At 39.9% G+C, this 22,760-nt stretch overlaps 1 protein-coding gene across 3 annotated transcripts in view; it reads right to left on the reverse strand.

The window, feature by feature from the left end:
• The window catches only part of CADM2 (cell adhesion molecule 2), a 537,284-nt gene that overhangs the window by 46,017 nt on the left and 468,507 nt on the right, over positions 1-22,760 (reverse strand). For 2 of the 3 annotated variants that reach the window (XM_056858351.1, XM_056858350.1), the window contains one exon: positions 13,688-13,804. The exons of the other annotated variant lie outside the window; for it this stretch is intronic. In XM_056858351.1, the coding sequence (XP_056714329.1) occupies positions 13,688-13,804 (117 nt within the window). The remainder of the gene's footprint in view (positions 1-13,687; positions 13,805-22,760) is intronic. 3 annotated transcript variants of the gene reach the window in all.

Here is a 22,760-nt window from a genome sequence, read left to right on the forward strand (position 1 = left end):
TATTAGGTGCTGTGGAACACAGGCAGGATGGTGCTGCTGCACTCGTCTTGTTTGTGGCTTCTTGAAGGCACCAGGTTGGCCACTGTGTGAACAGACTGTTGGACTTGATGGCCTTGGTCTGATCCAGCAGGGCCTTTCTTATGTTCTTATGAGCCAAGCCTCTGTGTCTTGTCAGCCCCCACCTCATTTTGGGTGATGAATTTGTCCTGCTTTCCTGGTAATTTCACACTTACCTTTCTTCCCTTTTTGCTATATGTTATCTCACTATCATTAGACTCATTCTATCAATTTCAGAGTGTGCATTAAAAATATCCATACATTAAGCCAAATACAGACAGGAGGTTTTTTTTTTTTTTTTTACTAGCCTGGAGAAAACCCCAGTTTTGCAGAAAAATTAAGTAAAATACATCGTGCCAGTTAAAAAACAAAATAAAATATGTCTCATTCTTTAAGAAAAACAAGCCACCAAGATCTCATGAGACTAAGCTGTGAGTTCTTGCTGAGGATTCCAAGTAAGGATGCCAGCCTCCAGGTGGGACCTGGGGATACCCTGAAATTATAGCTCATCTTCAGACTACAGAGATCAGTTCCCCTGGAGAAAATGTATGCTTTGGAGGGAGAACTTCGTGGCATTGTATCTCACTGAAGTCCCTTTCCTTCCCAGGCCCCACAAATCTCCTAGGGTTTTCCAACTTGGAGCTGGCAACTCTATTCCCTCCCCATCCCCCACCGGTGGCCGGGGAGACCTGGATACCCTAATTCCAAGCCTCAGGACAGGGAAGGGACAGACAAAACAGATAAAAGAAGGAAAAGAAGATAAAGCTGTAAGGGGTGTGTGTGGAAAAACAGAAAGCCGAAGATGGGGGAAGGGAACATAAAACTGTAAGTGAGTTAGTGAGGGGGGACAGAGCCTTCCAGGGCAAGAAACAGAAAATGGTAGGTAAGTAGGCAGATGGCAGTCAAGGAAAGGGAAGAGGCTGCCACCAAAAGGGAAAACTAAAGATGAGGAAAGATGCAAATAAAAAGCTAGAGGAAGCTGCAGGCACTGCCAAGAGGAAACTAAGAGGAAAAACAAAAGGAAGAGAAGTAATGGGGAAATTAGTCTCCCCCATCATTGTGGGTCCCATACATCTAAAGGAACATGATTGCATCTATATTTTACAAAACAGTGTACCTGAATGGTTCACTTGCATGATTTCTTCAAAGAAACCATAGCTGGGGCATACATAGTAGACTTGACCCCAAATAGGGTTGCCAGGTCCCTCTTTGCCACCGCGGGAGGTTTTTGGGGCAGAGCCTGAGGAGGGCGGGGTTTGGAGAGGGGAGGGACTTCAATGCCATAGAGTCCAATTGCCAGAGTGGCCATTTTCTCCAAGTGAACTGATCTCTAGCAGCTGGAGATCAGTTGTAATAGCAGGAGATCTCCAGCTAGTACCTATGTGATGTACTTTACTGACGTCTGATTGCTCATACTTACCCTGTGTGGGAAGGAATGATGAATATGTAACAGCACTTTTGTATTAAGGACTGAAGAAAGATTTCCACTGCTGTGGATCTGAAACGGCCGTATCCATCGATGATTGTGGCTCTATATGAACTTTACACAAGGATTACAATATTAGCATTCATTTGGTACTCAGTTGAGACCTTTGGAACTTCTTCTATATATTTGTGGTACTCAGTTGAGACCTTTGGAAATTTCTCTACATTTTTTGTGTGAACTGTACATATTGTATATAATTGTGTTGTATATATGTCACGTATATGGTCTATGTTTCACCTCAGTAGCTTATAAATATTTGCACTTTGTGTATATACAGTTTCCTGTACTGTTTTTCTAAACCTTTTGGTACGAGTACAGAGGTGCCGTTTTTCTCCCCAGTACCTGGAGGTTGGCAACCGTATAAGTAAAGCAATATTCTGATTAACAGCTTAATGGGAAGCAAAGGTGGGTGGAGAAGGGGGTGAACTACCTGGATGTTGGCATTCCTACTCCAAAAGCAGTTCTTTCTCACATGCCATTTATGCACGGAGGTTTTGCCTTGGATTTGCCACTCTTTAGATGCACTTTCTCCCTATCCATATTCTCACAACTCAACAATAAGCCCCCATGCAGAGTTTTGAGAATTCGGATGGGGAAAATATGCATCTAGAGTGGCAAATCCAATGCAAAACCTTCCATGAATAAATGGCCAAAGTCTGTGTTTGGGTTTTCAGAGTCTTGGAACACAATAAAGCTCTGGTGGTGGCAGTTATGGAAAAATAGTCCTAACTTGCAAATTAGAATTCTGTTCAGGCTTTGAGTGAATGAAAACAACAAGAAATATCATTGATTATTGTTTAGAAATGAGGATGCCAGGGGAAAACATGCTTACACTCAGTTATTTGATGAGAAAGTCCTGGCTGAGCAGAAAACTCTGGAGAGGAAAGCTTTACGTAAGCTTAAAAAACAATTAATACACAGAGAAATTAGAAAGGTAATTTCTCCCTTGGAGGTCAAAGCAAGAAGACATATCAGTTTAATTAATTGGCTAACAATGATAACTGTTATGAAGTGTGATAAAATTGCTAGCTCTTTAACCTGCCGCTGAACACCACTGCTTTAAAGGTTAGGCACTGATCACACCTTTTATTTTCAGTCCTATATATGAGTAACCCTATAACATAGGGTTGCCAACCTCCAGGTACTAGCTGGAGATGTCCTGCTATTACAACTGATCTCCAGCCAACAGAGATCATTTCACCTGGAGAAAATGGCTGCTTTAGCAATTGGACTCTATGGCATTGAAGTCCCTCCCCTCCCCAAACCCCACCCCAGGCTCCGCCCCAAAAACCTCCTACTGATGGAAAGAGGGACCTGGCAACCCTACTATAACAGCTATCTTAGAGATAACTTCTTCCTTATCTCAGGCACCATTCAGCCCAACTGTCCTCCCTTTTTCTATGTATAACTTTGCTGTTGCTTTGTGCTGTATTTCTTTCTCAGTATCTTGGAAAGTAGCAAGGTACTTTAATAAGATCAAGCAGGAGAAAAAATTAAGGTGCAAGCAGAGACTTGGTGTTGCTGAATACATTTCTATATCTAATGTATTGGAAAATAGAGCTACCACCCAGGTAATTCTTGCAGCTTAAGCTCCAATACAAAAGATGTTATAGCTAATTTTTCCATACACATATATATATACACTCCAAATAACAAAGAAAGGGTGAGAGTATATAATTTCACAGGTTGTATTGTTGCAGTTTGGTGTGATGAAATTAAAATATTCATATTTAAACTAGAGCACATTGATAAAATCCTCAGTACTTCAATTAATTTAAAGTAAAGTATTTCTTAAATTTAGATGTTTAAATGGCACTTATAATTCTTTTTTGAAAAAATTCTAATGCATTTTTAAGTGGCAGTAAAGACAGGAAGAAGCATACTGTTGCACAGGTGTGCAGCATTATTAAAATTAATGGATTTTAGAGACACACTGAATATAAAACAAATGCTTTGAGTTCCAGGCATAACCATCTATAAGCACAATGTTGCCTTCTATTAAAATTGCTGCACATTCGCCAAGAGGCAGGAAATATAGGGTAGGCTTTAAAGGATAATTTTCTTAATAATGTGAGTATTGGAAGTTTGGCATGTCTGTAAATGTCCATATAGTTACAAATCTATAGAACCTACAGAAATTATAAAGGTACCGAAAAAAGAAGAAAAAAACGGGCTGCAATGCTAATCTCAACAACAGTAGACTGGAATCCAAAAATGAAAACTTTCAATTCTCCTAACTACTTTGCCATAATATCAAGACTAGTTTAAAACTCCCCTGAACAAATATTGCACTGCTGATGCATGAAACAAAAGGGTGTCTTTTTCTGCAGCAAATTGCCCATTATTCTATATTGTCCACTATCAATACACAGATCACACCAACATTAAAGTCGGGACCATTTTGCATAATATATAATATTAGTATCACCTTTGTTCTGGTTGTTTCATTTTGTGATTTACAACTAAAACCTGAGCGGCAATTATTAGATCAAAGCACAACTCTGGAATCACTTGCAAACTCATCTGCAAAATTTGCAACATGCCATTTGAATATTAATTAAAATAAGCATGCTAAATCTGAGATGCTAAATAACTTATATCAAAGGCCTGCAATGCAGACCTTGCAAGACTTTAGATTTCTGCTGATTCGTTGTTAGCAATGCCAAAATTACATCACTAAAAATCCTTATATTGCATTAAAAACATTTCAATTTTGTTTCCTATTAGAATGTTAAGAAAACTAATGTTACCAAATTAGCATATATATATACCTTGCTTTTCTAGTCTTTATTTTCATTAATGGTGAAACCAGGGTTGCCAGGTGTCCTGCTATGGTGGGAGACGTACCACTGGCAACCTGCTCTTCCTGCTTCTGCCCCTTTGGGTGGTGGGAGTATTTTTTTTTTAATTACTGTGTTGTGCACACGGCATGACATTACTTCCAGGGAAAACCAGAAGTGATGTTATATAGCTCTAGGAATTACTAGAAACTCTATAGTTTCACCATAAAGTTTCTGGTGATTCCTAGAGCAACACTGGCACATACACCCTCCCGTGTCCCTGCTCCTCCATCTCCCAGTGAAACAATCAAGGGACAATCAGTTGGGTTTGTATACTATAGAGAGGGGTCTAAAGGTATTTTTTTTTTGTTTCCAAAATTTGGCAAGCACAAATCTGAATGTAACTAAATAAGTATACACACAGTAGCACTTCTGGTTCATGCTTGCTTTTAATAGGTTCGTCATAAAAATTCCAATATTGATTGCAATTAGTTTGTTTACAGTAGGATCCCACCTTAGAGTGATCAAGCCCAGAAAGCCTAGAGCTAGTAAACCTATAGCCCAAGTGGCCTAGAAAACCTGCCAATACTTCTCTGACTAGTTGAGTAAGACATAGTTGCTCAACACTATGTTTATATAGTTTGCAAAGAGTTCAAACAACTTTTTTTTTACTATTTGTATTAACCTGTGGGTAGAGCATAACACTAAGGGTTTTAATGGTAAATTGTGGAGAGCTGTGCTGGTCTATGACTGTTTTAATAAAGATTGATTGATTGATTGATTGATTGACTGACAATCAAATGCAAGGCATCCTATTATTCCGAATGATGTGGCACAAACTTGCCTGGGAGCTGTTGAGACTCGTAGGGACAACTAGGACATTCAATATCCACCTTAGACTTACACTTATGCTATTTTCTTTCAGGTGCCAGGCCAAAACATTTCTGTTTACCCAGGTTTTTAATTAAGCGGCTGATTTTTCAACACCATTTTTATAGTATGCTTTTAGCTTGAAAACTATTATCTTCATTGTTAAACTGCTCAATAATTTATGTTTTTATGCTCTGACTGGGTTTTAAGCGCTGGGTTTTAATTAACAACTGTTTTGTGGTTTCATTACGTTTTATTTCGTAAGCTACCTTACAGAGGCAGCAGGCTTTATTTCTAAATAAATAAAATAAAAATAAATAATAGTTGTGTTCCAGGTATGTTGTGGACTGTCAGTGGCATGACTGTCTACATTAGCTTTGGAAGTGAGTTGTACCCATAGTTCCATGGTAGCCTGAGTAAATTACAGTAAATTACTGTTGCAAAACTGCTTATAAAACCAAATGTATGAAATTTAGGAAATGGTCATCAGTTGGGACTCTCTCAGCCAAACTCATAGGAAATATATTACCATTCTGTACCATTCCATTAGGATAAAGTCTATGATTAGATCCTAAAGGGGAGATAGGGTTGCTAGGTCCCTCCTGGCAACCAGCAGGAGCTTTAGGGAGGCGAGTTCAGGGTTGGTGATCCCCTGTGCGATGATGTCACTTCCGGCTTGATGCGGAAGGACCGGCATCACACTGGGCGATGCTCTAGCACTGGAAGTGACATCATAGCACAGGGGACGCAGATCACTCCCCCCCTTCTGCCGGCCTGCTTCTGCCCACTGACCAGCTGAGTGTCGGTGGGCAGCAGCACAAATCGGCGGATGATTGCCCACCATTAGTGGGCAGCTGAAAGCCCTGGGGGGTGGGAAGGACATAGAAGAGGCATCCACTAAAAAATTCTTCTTCACATATTAAGCATTTCCTTTTCTTTTGGTTCTGCAGGACTTATCACTCTAGATATTTGGGTCTCTGTACTTTTCTTGACTTGATTCTTAGGTTTTTCAGACACTTGACACTACTTCTTCCTCACAGCACTGAATTGCACTTAGAGGTTTGTATTTAATGGGCAATGCAGAGCTAAAGAAGGGAGGTGATAGTGGATATCACATGAGGATTGGGCTTAAGAGAAAATATGTGCCTAAGTGAGTAAAAAGCTAGATGGGGGAACCTTTCATGAAATACTGTTATTAATGATCCAAGTAGATTTAGTAACTTTTCAAGGTTGCTTCCTGAACCTTATGCAAATGAAAAGCCTATCTGGGCTGCAAATCCTCAGAGTAAACTGTAAATTTTACTTACCTGTGTAACACATACGCTGTAGTCTAGGCACCAGTGTCATAAGGAATCACTATAGTGTGAAATGAGTTAATGGTTAAGATGGGTGCTCTAAAGTAGGAAAGCTATATGTTCTGTAAAATGTCCTTATTGAAATAGTGCCTTTTGTGACTGCATATGGAATACTAGAAAGACAAATTTAATGGCTCTTGAAATGCAGGGATCATGATTAATGATAAGTAATGACTTCATGCAAATTTAGAGGCCATACATAAAAGTAACGCTTTAACAAAGGAACAATAAAGAGGTCATGCACTTGCATCTCTGTGGAAATAGGTGTGTTTCTTATTTAGCTTTGAGACCAGGGTAGATGATTGACTGGGATTCGTCCCCACCACAAATTTATGCTGTGTCATTCTTTAATATATGCAAAAAGAGCCAAACTGATTTCTTTTAAAAAAGTAGAATGTGCTGTGAAAACAGAGGGGATGTGCTGTGGTTCAGTGGTAGAGCACCTGTTTTGCATGCACAAGATCTGCGGTTCAATCCCTGGCACCTCCAGTTAAAAGAAACCAGTAGTCGATAATATGAAAGATGTTGACCTGAGTCTCTGGAAGGCTGCTACCAGCCTAAGTAGACAATTCTGACCTTGATTAACCTATTATCTGATTCACTGTAAAGCAGCTTCATATGTTCATGTGATCTTGGTTCTGAAGTGGAACTGATGCATTAAGCAAACTTACCCCAAATTATTTCTCCTTGAAGATGATAAGCAAGATATTCTTACCCCAATCGGAGATAAGACAGAATGACATTGGCTCTTAGAGTAGAGACTGCTGTTGCAAATAATTAAAAGCTTTTTCAGTCTGCTAACTCCTAATAACTACCGGTATATTCTCACTATTTTCTTGTTAAAGCTGCACCATTTTCTCCCTCTATGTTCACTTATACACAGCCCTGACTTCAATACTATTGGGAAGTGGGTTTTTTCCTGCTTCCCCACAACATCATGATGCTTCCAGGGTTTGCCTATCTTTCTGCCATCTTTCTCAAACCTGCTTTGCTATGATGTTTTGGGAAAGCAAAGACAAGATAGCACCCATGTGGACAGGAAAGTTTGGATTTTCCCAGTGCCTCGTACATCAGCACTATTTCCCCTGCTCTAGTCCCCTGCTCTGGCTATTTTCCTCAACATTACCACCCCCACCACTGGAGAGCATTTTTAATTGACAACTGACATACAGTTATAGTGTCATAATGTTAAAACACTATCAAGTTTTCAGAATTCCTAGCTTTCATTTATTTTAAAAGGAAGTCTCTAGATGTTTTTGTTGTAGAGATATGTCTTTCCGCTTATACCTCTGGAAGAAAAGAGGCTAGGGCCTTCCTTTTTTATTGAAAGCTAGTAATTCAGAATCTGGTAACACAAATTGTTATAATGCATAGGCAGCTACTACAGATATTTCGGCATCCCAAACAATAACCTAGCTGCCATGGTTTGCACCAACTGAAGTTTCTGAGAAGTTTTAAAAGGCAGCGTGCGTAGAACACGTTACAGTAACCTAATGTGGATCATCATAGTCATATCACCCTTTTCAAGTAACAGCCATAGCTGGATTCAGCTGAGGAACTGTACACCATGGAAGATACCTGAGCCTGCAACCACAGACCAGGATCCAGCAGCCCCCCAATCTATGAACCTGATTCTTGAGAAAGAGTGCAAGTTATCTTCTATAACAATCCATATTCCTTGAGCAGTTTCTTCATGGACAAACAGCACCTCAGTCTTGTTTCCATTGGGCCTTACATTACTGGCCCATATCCATCCCATTACCTTCTCCAGGCACCTGTTCTGAGCTTCCACAGACCCATCTGACTCAGCTGTTAAGGACAAATAGAACTAGGTGTCATCTGCACACTGACGGCAGCTCATTTCAACCCCCTGGATGATCTCTCGCAGCAGTTTCATGTAAATATGGAACACCATGAAGAACATGATGGATAAATGTGAAGATAAATGTCAGCGGGACAAGCAGCAGACCCTGAACAGCACCATCCTCTAAAGTTGTCCAGTCAAGTAAGACCAGAACCTCCAAAGCATGGTGCCTCCCATTTTAACCCAGCCAACTTCTATAGAAGGATACCATGGTTGATGATATCAAAAGCTGCTGAGATATCCAAGAAAATAAATAGGGATGCACTCCCTGTCTCTCCTGTAGAAAAAATGGTCAGACAGAGCACTCAAGGCCATTTCAGTTCCAAACCTAGGCTTGAATCAAGACCGAAATGGGTCTAGTTAATCCATCTCCTCCAAGACTACCTGAATCTGTGTGGGTACCACTAAGGATGCCATCTATTCTCCAATGCCACCGAAACGTGGAATTTCTAAGGAAGTTTAAAGTTCTGTCTAAAATAGTTTTAGTGCTTCATTTGTTGACTTTAATTCTTTTGCTTTACTGGATATGCATTTTTACTGACACTGTAGCCCACTCTAAGTCCTCTGAGGAGAAAGAAAAGTTAATATTCCTTACATAAATAAATACAACTTTCATGGTAACTTCCAGTGTTTCATTTTGTCATTAGTGATCCATTGCCTTTCCTAATGCATTCCAATACCTTTTTCGCTTAGAGCTTTCCCGATATTATAGGGCCCAGAGACTGGCTGCATACAGTCTTGCACAAGAGGAAATGCAAATTGGGATACAATAAGTTTGTCTTAGTGCAAGCATCCACTCTGGTCTTTTTCTTGCAATTCTGCTTGTGCAAGAGCTTGTGCAAGCAGAAATTTTGCACTGGATCCAACTTTCAGCCTGTAATTCACCATCAAGTTCTTTATAAAGTAGGGGATTGCAAGACCTACAATTAACTGCACCTACATGAGCCATCTGATAGGCCACAGCAATTCATATGAAAAAACCTGATCCCATCAGAGAGGGGAAAAAATCTCACCTTTTGCCTTCAGTAGTTCCATTCATCAGCTGTTTGAACTTAGTGCTTTAGACATTGCTACTCCATATGATTCAGCAATCCTATGATACGCCAATGTTTCAGCACGAGCTAGTACTGGTTGTTATGTCACTTACCTCCATTAAATGTTTGTCATTTTAAGAGGTAAGCTCTGAGATCTGTGACAGAGTCCTATCATTCTCTACAGAGTTTTTACAATTTAATTATCATGAATAGAGTTACATTATCTGCATCATAGTTAATAACTTTTTCCATCCCGTTGAAGCATCCATTATACCAAACATGGCCTAGGGTCACTAATTGTACTACCCACTGTAGCAAGAATTCATTGATTTGCAGTCTGAATCACAAGCATGGATATTTTTATATTATATATCTTTGATCCTTAAAATGAAATAATGCCAGCTTGTGAGTCAGACTGCAACTCAGTGCAGACAAAACAAAGATTGACAAACATTTATTGTATAATGGAAATTTCATAGCCCAATCCTATGCATGTTTAGAGGATTTATTCCCAATTAAGAATGCATAGGGTTATAGTTTATGTGTATCGTTTGGAGCGGTTCTCCCCCTCAGTACATCTATCACAACAAATTCCAGGTTCCTCTTAGAAGAGTGAGAATATTTTACAAAAACGAGTTTGTTTTGTTTTATTTCAAGCAATATGATAAAAAGCGTAGAATGTTGATTTCACACTGAGAAGGTTCAAAAAGTGTTTGTATACTTTTAAAATGTGTACAGTATGAGCTTGTGCTGAGTGCTATTAAAAATATAACACTTGCTTGTGTCCATTGTATATAATGTGCCACTAAAGCAGTCAAGATTTGGAAGGTAGTTGCATATGAACTTTGAAAAATATCTACAATTTAGAACTCCACTGCAAATTATGCTGAAAGATTCAAGATGTTTTTTGTTTTAACTGAGTGCAGCCATAGTAAGATTTTTAACTTGATCAGACAACTGCAGGGGCAGGACAGTCCTCCTGCATTATTGAAATAGTCCAAACTCACTAGCTGCTGTTTGCTTGCTGGGGAAGGAAGTTGAGTGCTTCTATCTTGCTGGGGAAGGAAGTTGAGTGCTTCTATCTTGCCTGTACATTTCTCTGTAGACAGGAATCAGCATCTAGGAAGCTTATTTTGACCAGAAAATAGCATGGGGCAAAGGGTCTCCCCTCCCATATCCCCAATTAAACTATCTCCATTCAGTTAAAAAACAAAAAAGAAGATTGATATGCATAATTAGCAAAATAGCAAGACGCAATGGCAGCAACACAACCACTAATAACTATGTGGTAAGTATTTTATATAACAACCTCTATGAATATGAACACTGAGTTACCAAACTTGCTTACCAAATGTTCTAAGTTACAATTTTATTATACAACATTAATAAATACAACCGAACAACAAAGGAGCGATTCACAAGAGGAAACAGCCTCCGTGCCAAAGTCCAGAGCAGCCGTTAAGGTTGAGCTCCTAAAAGCCATTGCACACGAGGAGAACAAACCTTCTGTATTGAAATCAAAAACAGCCGCGGTAGCTTGGCTTGGCTTTGTGGGTCCTGGCAGATCTCTAGCTCAGAAGGATCTAAGACTGGCGATATGCCCCCTCCTGCGGACAGGAGTAGCCTCTATTCAAGGCGGATGTAAGTTTGTTTTGCCGAGAAAAGGAACCTTCTTTCCCCCTTGCAGAAGAGTCATTAGCTATGGAGCTGCTAGGACCGCCCAAGAAATTGTGTTAACCCTTTCCCATCCCGGGCCGTGGAGAAACGTACTCCCTCTGTACTACAAGAGGGCTGGGGTCGGAAGTGGTGACAATGGAGAGGTTAAAGGGGGCAGGACCAGAATGCGGGTTGGGGGAGTTCTTAGCCAATGTGTCCTCATTTCATCCCTGCAGGCAGAGGTAACAGGAGCCGGCTGTAGAATCCAGCCCCAACCATGCAGAGCAGGAGCAGCTCCAGCGTGCGGCTGGATGGCTACGCCTGACTGGTGCAACAGACCATCCTGTGCCATCAGGTGGGCAAGTGCGCCACCGGTTGGATGCCTGCCTGCTTGCCCACACTGGGGGGGTCATCTGGGGGAGCTGCCTGCTTGGGGCTTGGTCGGCTAATTTTTAAGTTGATAATTTTGTATGGCCTGCAAATGATGTTATAAATACTCAAATGACCCTTGGCGTAAAAAAGGTCCCCCACCCCTGCTCTAGGAGATGCCACCATGTAAAATCACTAGAGGGTCATCTATTGTACTGGGTTATCTTATATATTTCCTTTTATGCTCTGTAACTATCTGATCTCTACAATGTAATCAGGTCACAAGTTATGAAAATTAACTTCCTAAAAACAAATAAGATACTTTCTTTTTCATCCTAGGAAAATAAAATGCTCTGCCCATGGCCTACCAGTTTTTGCTTGTGGAAATCTGGCATCTTAATTGTTTCAAAAGAGGAAAACTTATGTTTTCTTTTCTAGTCTATGAATAAAAGTGAGGGGAAGTATGAGGTCTATTTGTTTAAAAAGTTTTCAGAACTACCAAGAAGAATGCCAGTGGAAAATATGAAAAAAATGTGTGTAACGTTTAAGGTTGTTTAGTTTAATAAAACATAATGTGTGCATGTTTATGTGTCTGTGATCTACTTCCCACTACTAACTCTCTGCAGCTTGAAACACATAATGTCATAGTTATAAATTAAAAAGCACCATAATTAGCAGTTATAAATTTATTAAGCAGTAATGTACTTTTCTAAAGTTAGTTAAAAGTACTGAGTTTATGCACACACACATACACACACAAATCGTTTATACACATACCCCTGTCATAAATAGTGTAATGTTTCAATTTAGTAACATTAATTAATTTGTTTTAGTAGTTATAATAATATTATGCAACATTCAAATATATGAAGAGATGCCAATAGGAAACTTGATTGAAAACAGTTACTTAAAGTGACTTCTTATTTGTTTGTTTGTTTGTTTGTTTACTTACATAGTACTTACTTACTTCATTTGGGTTTCAATGGAACCCAAAGCAGCTTACATCCCTTTCATCCTCACAACTACCCTGTCAAGTAGGGTTGCCAGCTCTGGGTTGGAAAATACTTGGAGATTGGGGTGGGGGGGCTTCAATGGGGTATAATGCCATATAGACCACTTCCCAACATGGCCATTTTCTCCAGGTGAACTGATCTCTGTCACCTGGAGATCAGCTATAATCCCAAAAGATCTCCAGACACCAACTGGAGGTTTGCAACTCTATTGTGAGGAAAGTTAGGTTCAGAGATTTGAACCTGAGTGTCCCAAATCCTAGTCCTCTAATCTAACCTCTAAACAACACAGCCTCTCCACACTGCCTCTTCTCTTGGTAACTGAGATCATCTTGATTTAAATCAATCTCCTCTGAGAACCACCATAACAGGTAACAAGGATGGGGAGGAGCTACATTCAGCAGCTCTATCCAACAAGCAAAACAAAATACCATAACGGCTGGGGTACTGGTTGAAGGTACTGGTTGGGGAAATGTAACATGTCACAGTTGCTATTTAATAGGATTCCATGTCATCAGTACAGACACAGAATACAGTGAATTCAAATATGAAACGGTCGTTTTAGCTAGGGAGGAAACTGCCATTTTCCAACCAAAAATGTGATTTTAAATATTGTTTGGATTGGGGAACCAATTTCCAAAAAACAAAACAAAACAACTTCTCCCTTTCAAATCATTATCTAGATCATCAAGTACAAACAACAAAACATCAACAGATTTCCAGCGCAATAAAATAGCTGCCTTAAAATTCCCATTTTGTAGATTCAGTATAAAACAGAAGTCTAGAAAAAATTACGCTATAAACACTGATGAAATAGCTCTAAATATATGGTTAAATCAAAATCTCTTGACACATTCACAACATATTAGCAACAGAAAACAAAATAACCTTATTAAGAGATGATGTTAATTTGAAATAATGTATATTTGCTTCCAGCACAAGTTTGGTATGGCAACTGTAAAGGAAGCAACTGCTGATAATAATCATACCACCAACAAATTGTTATTAGACAGAAATGCATGCTGTATTATTAAATCATTAACAGCTATGTTAACTGTTGAAAATTAGCTGCTTACTTAATACACTGCTGACTTTAAATCCTAAATATTCATTCAGAATCTCTGAAACATTTTGACCGTATTTTACTGCTTTTCTACCTGTCAACGACTGTTTATTTGCAGGCCGTAACAAAGAAGCATACTGTACCTCGGGTGTCGATGGCTGTTGCCGATGGGACTGTGCTTGTTAAGGCTACAGTGGTTGTGACTGTTGCAGTGGTAAGGGAGGGGATGACAGTGGTAGGAAGCAAAATGTTGGAAACATCTGGTGAGTGGAAAAAATATAAAATAAAATCATATCATGCAAACATAGAAGCCAGCATAACAATGATTCAATTTCTAAATACACACATGTAAAAACGTATAAATTAAAACATGCTTAGCACAGACCAACAAAGGTACAGTAGTACACTTTCAAATTCTTGACATCAGATCACTCTCTCTCTTTTTAATGTTCAGATATCAGTAGACAGGCTTTTGAACAAAACAAAACAAAACAAAAAGACGGTTAACATGACTGAGTTTTCACAGAGCAGGAGAGTGAATCTTTAAGTGACAAGAATCCTTTTCCTCACTGAGCCATTTTAAATGTCTCAAACAGTAATAAAGCAAATACAGATGAACATGCTGTGTCAGCGTGGGAGATGAAAACACGACACCATCATGCTAAAATAAACACGTGTTAAGAAGAGATGGCTTATGTTAAAACACCTACTTTCAGACAGACTGTGAGAAAAAAAACATGGGCAAATGGCTACTAACTCTAAGAGCTGCTTTATGGGCTTTGCTTGTCTTCTTCCACATATTTGTTTTAGATACAGTCGTCTGCCAAGATCCAGAGCAGAAAATACATCAAAATCTTTACACTAGTGAACAGCAAATGCTATTTGACAACTGTTGTGAGTATGGGTAACTCAAAAGAACCATTATTAACCATACGTATTTTGTTTGAAACCCAATGCTAAGAATGATTTATAGTAATGCTGTTAACTGTGTGTGTGGGCTGGGATGGACCCTACCAACAAATAAACATATAAATAAATAAATAACAACAACATTTTCAGTTACGTTCTGAATCGAGAAGTGCAGGTACACAAGCTAAAGATGTCAATGCTGATACCCATCATAAATTCCCCTTAGCAAAGGTTTTGTTATATTAATACATAGAGTACAAATAAGTAGGCAAGTTTGTTACAACAACAACAAAGAAAAAAACCAACACTCCTAACAGCAGAATCCTAATGGGAGGGGGAAGGAGATAGGAGCTGGCATGACTTCTGTGCCAGTGTCAGTGCCACTTGTGCTGGCTAAAGTGGCATGAATGCCGGCATGGGGGCACTTATGCTGGCTCTGGGGAGCCGCGTGGCTGTGCCATACTTGGGTGCCGGTGCAGCCTCGCCGGCAGCATTTTCCCGGTGCAGAGGCTTGCGCCGCTGTCAAAGAGGGCGTTCCTGGGGGCAAGGAACGGTGTCAAAGGGGCCGTTCCTTTTAGCCTGGGAACGCCCCTTTCTGCAGGCGTTGAGTTACGCCTGCCTTTTTGCAGATGTAGCCCCATGGAACTCTATGGAGAGTTTCATGTGGTTTTCTTCAAAATAGCCTTTTCAGCTTGCTGTGCTTGGCAGCAAGCCGCCTTGGTGGCGGCACAGCGGTGCCATCCCCGAGCACCACTTAACCCGCACTCCTGAGGAAATGGCTGCCCCAATTGCACTGAAAACAGTACTGAAGATCAGTGTTCATTTTTCAAGGAAGACATCACAGATAAAACATAGGAAAAAGCCTTAAAATGCTCTCAAACTCAGCTTTGATTATGAAGCATCTATGATACATAAGTTTACCGGCACCATCATTTCAGAAATGGCTAATGCAAATAAAGCACTGACTCAAAAAAATTATTTGCTGTGTCATCCTCTTCCAGAGAGGAAAAGGGAAGCTAAAATTTTACAGCATCATACATGGCAGATGGTTCTGCCATTTTTAGACATACCCTGTTGTTCTTCTAGTTAACACAAGAGCTACCCCCAAATTCCACAGTCACATTTGCTTCTAGTAAATAGCAGAATTATCCTCTCGAGTCCATACTTGCCATTTTTTTCTTTCAGCAAAGACATCTCTATAGATTCACTCTTTCATTCTTGGCATACTGATATTCACATCCGTTCTTCACTGAGAGATATTCCCTGGCCAGCAAACGTAGAGCAGGCTTTTCAAAAATCTGATGCTGCCATATTAATGACAAGCAGGGTGGATAAAAATCAATGATTTTTTTACAATTTTTTTTTTAAATTTAACTTGGATTAAAAAATTTAATCAGATTTTTTAAAAATAAAATCCTTTTTGAGGAAAAATCTATCTAAAGATAGTTTAAATAGTTTTCTATTTAAGATGCATTATACTCCAAAGGCTATTTATCATGAAACAAAGATTAGTTTTTAATTATGTAGCATGAGACTGTATATTCATGCAATGTTTAAATTTTGTGGTAAACAAATTCCATTGATCTCTTCTCTCCAGGATCAGAGGAGCATGCCTATTATATTAGGTGCTGTGGAACACAGGCGGGATGCTGCTGCAGTACTCTTACTTGTGGGCTTCCTAGAGGCACGTAGTTGGCCACTGTGTCAATAGACTGCAGGACTTGATGGGCCTTGGTCTGATCCAGCACGGCTTTTCTTGTGTTCTTATGTTCATTCACACTGTCATGTTTTTCCAGAGGCTTCAATAAGATTATTTTGGGCAGTTTTTCTATCCAGAAGATATCACAGATGCTTGATTTTGCAGTTCTCAAAACTGTGAATTTGTGTCTGCAGAGATAACATGCCTCTTCTTCACAGCAAAAATGTTATAAAATGAACATAGAGAGATGAGAAAAAGACTTGAATCCCATTGTTCCTTTGGAAATCTATGTACACAGAATCAACCCCTTACCTCTTAAGCGCTAAATTTCAAGAAGTTTAACGAATGGATTGTTTGGAGTAGAATAGATCTGTACAAGGAGCTAAGTGTGAGGAGGGAGGGGCAAACAATAAAAATGAAAGTGAAACCTTTTGAGCAGAATACTCCACAAGTCTTGGGATCTTTGGGTGAAAACACATGGTCGCTTTAGCCTCCTTTATTCCCTGTTTCAGCCAGGATTCAGCCAGGATCGAACACATGCGTTTCGCCGAACATGCGTTCGATCCTGGCTGAATCCTGGCTGAAACGGAATAAAGGAGGCTAAAGCAACCATGCATTTTTGCTCTTAGTGTGTATAGCCACAGGTTTTATCACATCATTCTGGCTCTGGAGGAGAAAATCTATGATGGCAGCAGGCCATAAAAGAGTTTGGGAATATTTTAGTGAATTTCCTCTACCTATGGGTAAGGCGGGCATGCATGCAAAATGCAAACACTGCAACAAAGAAATGCAAGACCTGGCAGCCCGAATGAAACTGGAGATAGTTCACACCACAACAATTTCATAATTATATATCTATGTATTTCTAATAGTATAACCAAATCAGTAATTTTATGACATAACTATAAAGCTAATCTGAAAAGTTAGTATTCTAAAAATGAAACCTTCATCTGGTTGTAAATATTAATAATTAATTATACCAGCAAGAATGAGTTTTTATGTAGAAAACCATAATTTAAATCAAGTCTTACTGACTAGTAATCATGATTTAAATCGATTTGATTTAAATCAAATCCACCTTGATCAGAAGGACAGACTTTAGCAGTGTCTGGAGTGTAACTGCCATGACAATTAAACAGTAGATGTTCGTCCATACTGTTAATGAATGATCACGTTTTGCAAAATAACTTGTGCTTATATTATTTTACATGGAGTGAAATTATTTTGTCAATCAACCCACTGAGCACCCTGGAATATGGCTGCCCTATAAACAGTATGATACACAGGACTGTGTTTGTCAGTTGTGCTATAAAGCTGCCATCCCAATATCTATCACATTTCTTGTCACCTTTCTCCCCTTTCAAGTCAATGTGCATTTTGGAAAGCACAGTAGCAGATGAATTGAGCTCACAAGGGACGCTGTTCTGGCAGTGCAATCCTAGGCAGAGTTGCAATTTTCTAAGGCAATTGACTACAATGACCTAGAAGGGTGTAAACTGTAGTTAGAATTGCACTGTAAATTCTGCTTCACGCCTACAAACATTCCTGTGTTTCTACTGTAGGTCAAAACACAGTTGGGTTTGAAGGGCAAACTGCCCATGTCTGTATACTGAAACCCGTGGCATTCTCAAACCAACACCCTCATTCATAGAATTAGAACCACAGAATCATAGAGTTGGAAGGGGCCATACAGGCCATCTAGTCCAATCCCCTGCTTAATGCAGGATCAGCCTAGAGCATCCCTGACAAGTGCTTTTCCAGCCTCTGCTTAAAGACTGCCAGTGAGGGGGAGCTCGCCACCTCCCTATGTAGCTGATTCCACTGTTGAACGTTCAGTCACTAATGTAAAAAAAAAAAAAAGTGTAGTATATCCTGCAAAATCTAATGTCTGGCAAGTAAAGCACATCATTCTCCCTTCCCCATCTCACTATGATGAAAGGCTAGTGCATGCTTAAAATGGACTATGCAGTTCCCATTGGCTTCAAAAGGAGACTGCTGGCATCCTATTTACTGGCTACTTCATATTAATCACAATAGCTTTTCTTGCAGGCATCGTTGTGCTAGAAGCTATTCCGAGGCCAAGTTCCAGTCTTGCATCCTTTCAGCTTCTGCCATAAGTCTCCCTGAAGTGGGTCTTAATACTACCAAGTCATGCTGTTCTAATAGGCTTATAAAAGAATGAATAATGATTTCCAGGGCTCTCCACTATTTCATTGTTTATTGGGCATGAATAGGGGTGATATAGTGGTCCTTAGCATTTTGGGAAAGGCTTTCAGCGAATCAACCTGATTTTCATATGTTCAGAGAGTTAACAAGGTATTGCTGCAGCTGCTATCTAGGCCATGTTTAAAAAAAGAAGAAATGTTATGCTTATTGATGAAGTCCATTGATACTATGAATAAGCAAAAGCAAATCCCATTTCATAGGTTGTAGGCTTACAGAACTATTTCAGGCTTTTGGACATGTACGGGCATCTTGGGAGAGCAACAAAAGCATATAGCCAAGTTTTCTAAATTAAGGCCTGTTTAGAAAGGTAAAATATGCCGACAATACAATATATACACGAGGCACCTGAGCCCCATTTGTTAGACTTCTTAGACAGAAGTTTCACTCAGTTATACCCATTTAAGTTCCTACCTCCAGGTGGGGGTTAGAGATCTCCCAGGATTACAACTGATCTCCAGACATCACCCTGAAGAAAATGGCTGCTTTGGAGCGTAGACTCTATGGCACAGTGCCCCTCTGAGGTCCCTCCCCTCCTGAAACCCCACCCTTTCTAGGCTCCACCCCGAAAATCTCCACGTATTTCCCAAGTTGGAGTTGGCAATTCTATACTACAGCCTGACCCTAAATCTAAATTCATCAAGCTTTCTTTCTGATAGGTTTGCCAAGTCTTGCAGCCATAAGCATATATAGTTGGAAACAATACTGTAGCCCCTAAACAATGTGTTGCAATCAAAACACCTTATTCCAAGAGATCCTGTTTGAAAGTCAGGTTTCAGTAGAGGAATATGGAAAACTGACTGTATCACAGTAGTCATCGATCAATTTCTCACTGACCAGCCAGATGCCTTTCAAGCATATGTAGGGTTACTGGAAGATTTTATAGGGGGCATCTTCTGGGCATGGGGTCCCTGGGGGTGGGGTGGGGGAGGTAGTTGTGAATTTCCTGAACTGTGCAGAGGGTTAGACTAGATGACTAGATGACCCTGGTGGTCCCTTCCAACGCTATGTTTCTATGATTCTGAGTAGAACAATGTGACCAAAGCCTCCCTCTATTGCTTTCTCCAGCAGCTATTCAAAACAGGTTCCGCTTAGTTATCATTTATGGGGCATAAAAAAAGGTAAAGGTCCCCTGTGCAAGCACCAGGTCATTCCTGACTCATAGGGTGATGTCACATCCCAACGTTTACTAGGCAGACTGTGTTTGCGGGGTGGTTTGCCAATGCCTTCCCCAGTCATCTTCCCTTTACCCCCAGCAAGCTGGGTACTCATTTGACCGACCTCAGAAGGATGGAAGGCTGAGTCAACCTTGAGCCAGCTACCTGAAACCGACTTCCATCGGGATCGAACTCAGGTTGTGAGCAGAGCTTGGACTGCAGTACTGCAGTTTACCACTCTGCACCATGGGGTTCTTTAGGGGCATAGACGTTTTAATTTTTTGGGAGGGGGGGAGGGAAAACCTATGAAAGGGTTGGGATCAAACCTGGAAAGAGGGTGGTGCCATAGGCCAAGATCCAAAAAGACAGCTCAAAAATAAGTTATGTACAACAGATCTTTAATACATAAATTAATAAATTATTACAGCTAACAGAACAAATGCAGTATATAACAAATGCAGTATATACGTATATTGCTAAAATTATTCAGTACATTAAGATTTATCTTCTAAAGAGATCTGTTTATGTCCATGTAGAATAGCTATGTGATTGATCCTGGCTTGCTCCATGGTTGACTGCAGAATGAAACACATATAGCGAGGCCTGTTTTAAGTAGCCAATGGAGTTACAGATCAGAAAAGAAGCTAATTTAAAACTCAAAACATGAATCAATATGGACATCTATTTTTCTAACAAAGTTAATCTGTTGGTTGAGCATGTTCAGTGGCCACATTTTTGCGCAAAAGAACCAATACAAATCACTAAAGTCTGAGTTGAACCATCAAACCTAAAAAATTATTCTGCTTCTCTAAGGAATATTACAAAAAGCTTCTTTACTATTTTAAAAAACCATCTTCTTTCCACACTGTAACAGCCATAAGTAAGCCTAAGAATACTGGAGGCAAATTTATGCTACACCGAAGGACTACCTATGCAAGTTATACTTGCAAAAATCACAAGAAAGAATTGATCATTTTACATACCTAAAATATTCTATACAACTGAAACGGAAATTTGACTCTAGGACAGACCTACACATAACACTTACAGTCTTCAGCCTAACGACTCACAACTATAAGCAGCTCTATCTTTTTGTGGGAACGTATGCAACATATAGGTCTGTCAGCATTGGAGATGGCGGAATGGAGGGGTTATGTCTTGTTGTGCTTTCTGGATTATGGGGATTAAGAAATACATCATGGCACAGTTTAACAGTACTTTGTTATACACAAATGCTAAAAAATTACTGAAAGGGTAGGAGATAAAAGAACTTTCGTGATGAACAATACTGAACTTGAACTGTTGACCCAATAGGCTGCTTCATGACCTACAGTAGCCTTTGAAATTACCTTAAAATTATTTCCACAATATTATTCTCTTTAGAAGTAGTCCATTGCTATATGCCATTGAGAGCTGGCTGAAAAATAGGAAGTGAGATTAGGAATCAATGGTCAGTTCTCACAATGGAGGGATGTGAGCAGTTGGGTCCCTCAGGGATCTGTGTTGGGACAGGTGCTTTTCAACCTGTTCCTCAGTGGTCTGGAGTTGGGGATGAACAGCAAGGTGGCCAAGTTTGCAGATGACACTATCGCGGAAGCCAGCGGGTTATCAGTTGGTCCAAAACACTTCACCAGACTTCAGCTACTATAAAAGTGCTTAGTTTATTTACAGTGTATAAAACAACACTCCCAACAATAGCTTCCCGACCACCAGCATATACTCCAACACTGAGCTTTACATGCTACTCACTTATATACATATCAACACCCAGATATCTATCAGGCCACCTGCTGTTACACCCACAGCTTTACATCATTTCACCGGCCATATCCGGTTTACTCCAGCACATACTGCTGCTTCCAGGCTCTTGCAGCCTCTTGCATCAGCCCAGATCTTACTCATCTGACAGGTATTTGACAGCTCTTACTGACCAGCTGTCTGTCACAATATTATGACATGCTTGTATTTCTGACAGGCACCAAATTATTTAGGGTGGTTAAAAGAAAACTGAACTCTGACGAGCTCTAAAATGATCTCTTCAAACTGGAGGAATGGGCATTACAAGGGCAAATGAGATTCAATGTGAACACGTGTAAAGTGAAGCATACTGGGGCAAAAAATCCCAACTTCACATATACACTGATGGGATCTGTCCTTGGCAGTGACAGACCAAGAAAGGGTTCTGGGGGTGGTAGTGGATAGCTCAATGAAGATGTCAACCCAGTGTGCGGCTGCTGTGAAAAAGGCAAATTCCATGCTGGCCATAATTAGAATAAAAATAGAGAATAAAACTGCTGCTATCATACTGCCCTTGTACAAATCAATGGAGAGAGACCACACTTAAATCAATGGAGAGACCACACAACCCCTACATGGTTCTGGCAGCCCTGTCCATCACAGCCCTGCCGCCTCCCCGCAGCACCTCCAAGGAACACAGGGGCATGGTTACTGGGCAGGCTGATACAGTTGTGGCCACTGTCAGCCCCCACCCCCCCAGACTTTTTCCCTGCCAGCCACTGTGTAAGCAAACCCTACAGGGAACGGACTAGCAGTGCCATAGTTACACCACGGCCACCTGCAGCGGCACAGATGCACCTCAGGATTGCTCTGCCTGAGCACTAAGCCCTACTGAACAGACCTCAGTAGGATTCTGAGTAGACATGCTTAGTATTGCTCTCCGTTTCTAGTATTTAAACATGTTATTCCCAACACTCCAGAATTACACAGAATGTATGAATTTTCCAGTATTTAATTCCAAATAATCCAAGAATATTTAAACATTTTTAAAACTTCAGCTGTGATCCAAGAACAAATTATATGGAGCTGAAAACTGTATCAGGCATTTCCATAAAAAGGTTCTTACTAGCTTCCATCAAAATATTTACTTTAAATAAGAATACAGACAACAAATTAATAGGGGTGGTTGGATATTTTACACCTTTGAATCTTGTACAAATCACAACCATACATTTAAAAAGAATAACAAAGTAGAAGAAACTTGGGAACCAAGAAAAATAATTTATGTAATTGGCAGCCATGAAAAATATAATAGTAAACATATGGGTGTAGATGTAGATCATAAATGGAGAAATTCAGGAGTTCAATCGTTCTGTAATATGTAACTAGCTCTAACCTTGGAACCAGTGGAACTGAAAGCGGCTTAACTTTAACTAATTATATGGTTAACTTTAACTAATTATATAGTCTAGAAAGTCTTGGTAAAATAAG

Source organism: Euleptes europaea, chromosome 12 (genome assembly GCF_029931775.1).
Source record: "Euleptes europaea isolate rEulEur1 chromosome 12, rEulEur1.hap1, whole genome shotgun sequence".
In the NCBI taxonomy this organism is placed as follows: Eukaryota; Metazoa; Chordata; class Lepidosauria; order Squamata; family Sphaerodactylidae; genus Euleptes; species Euleptes europaea.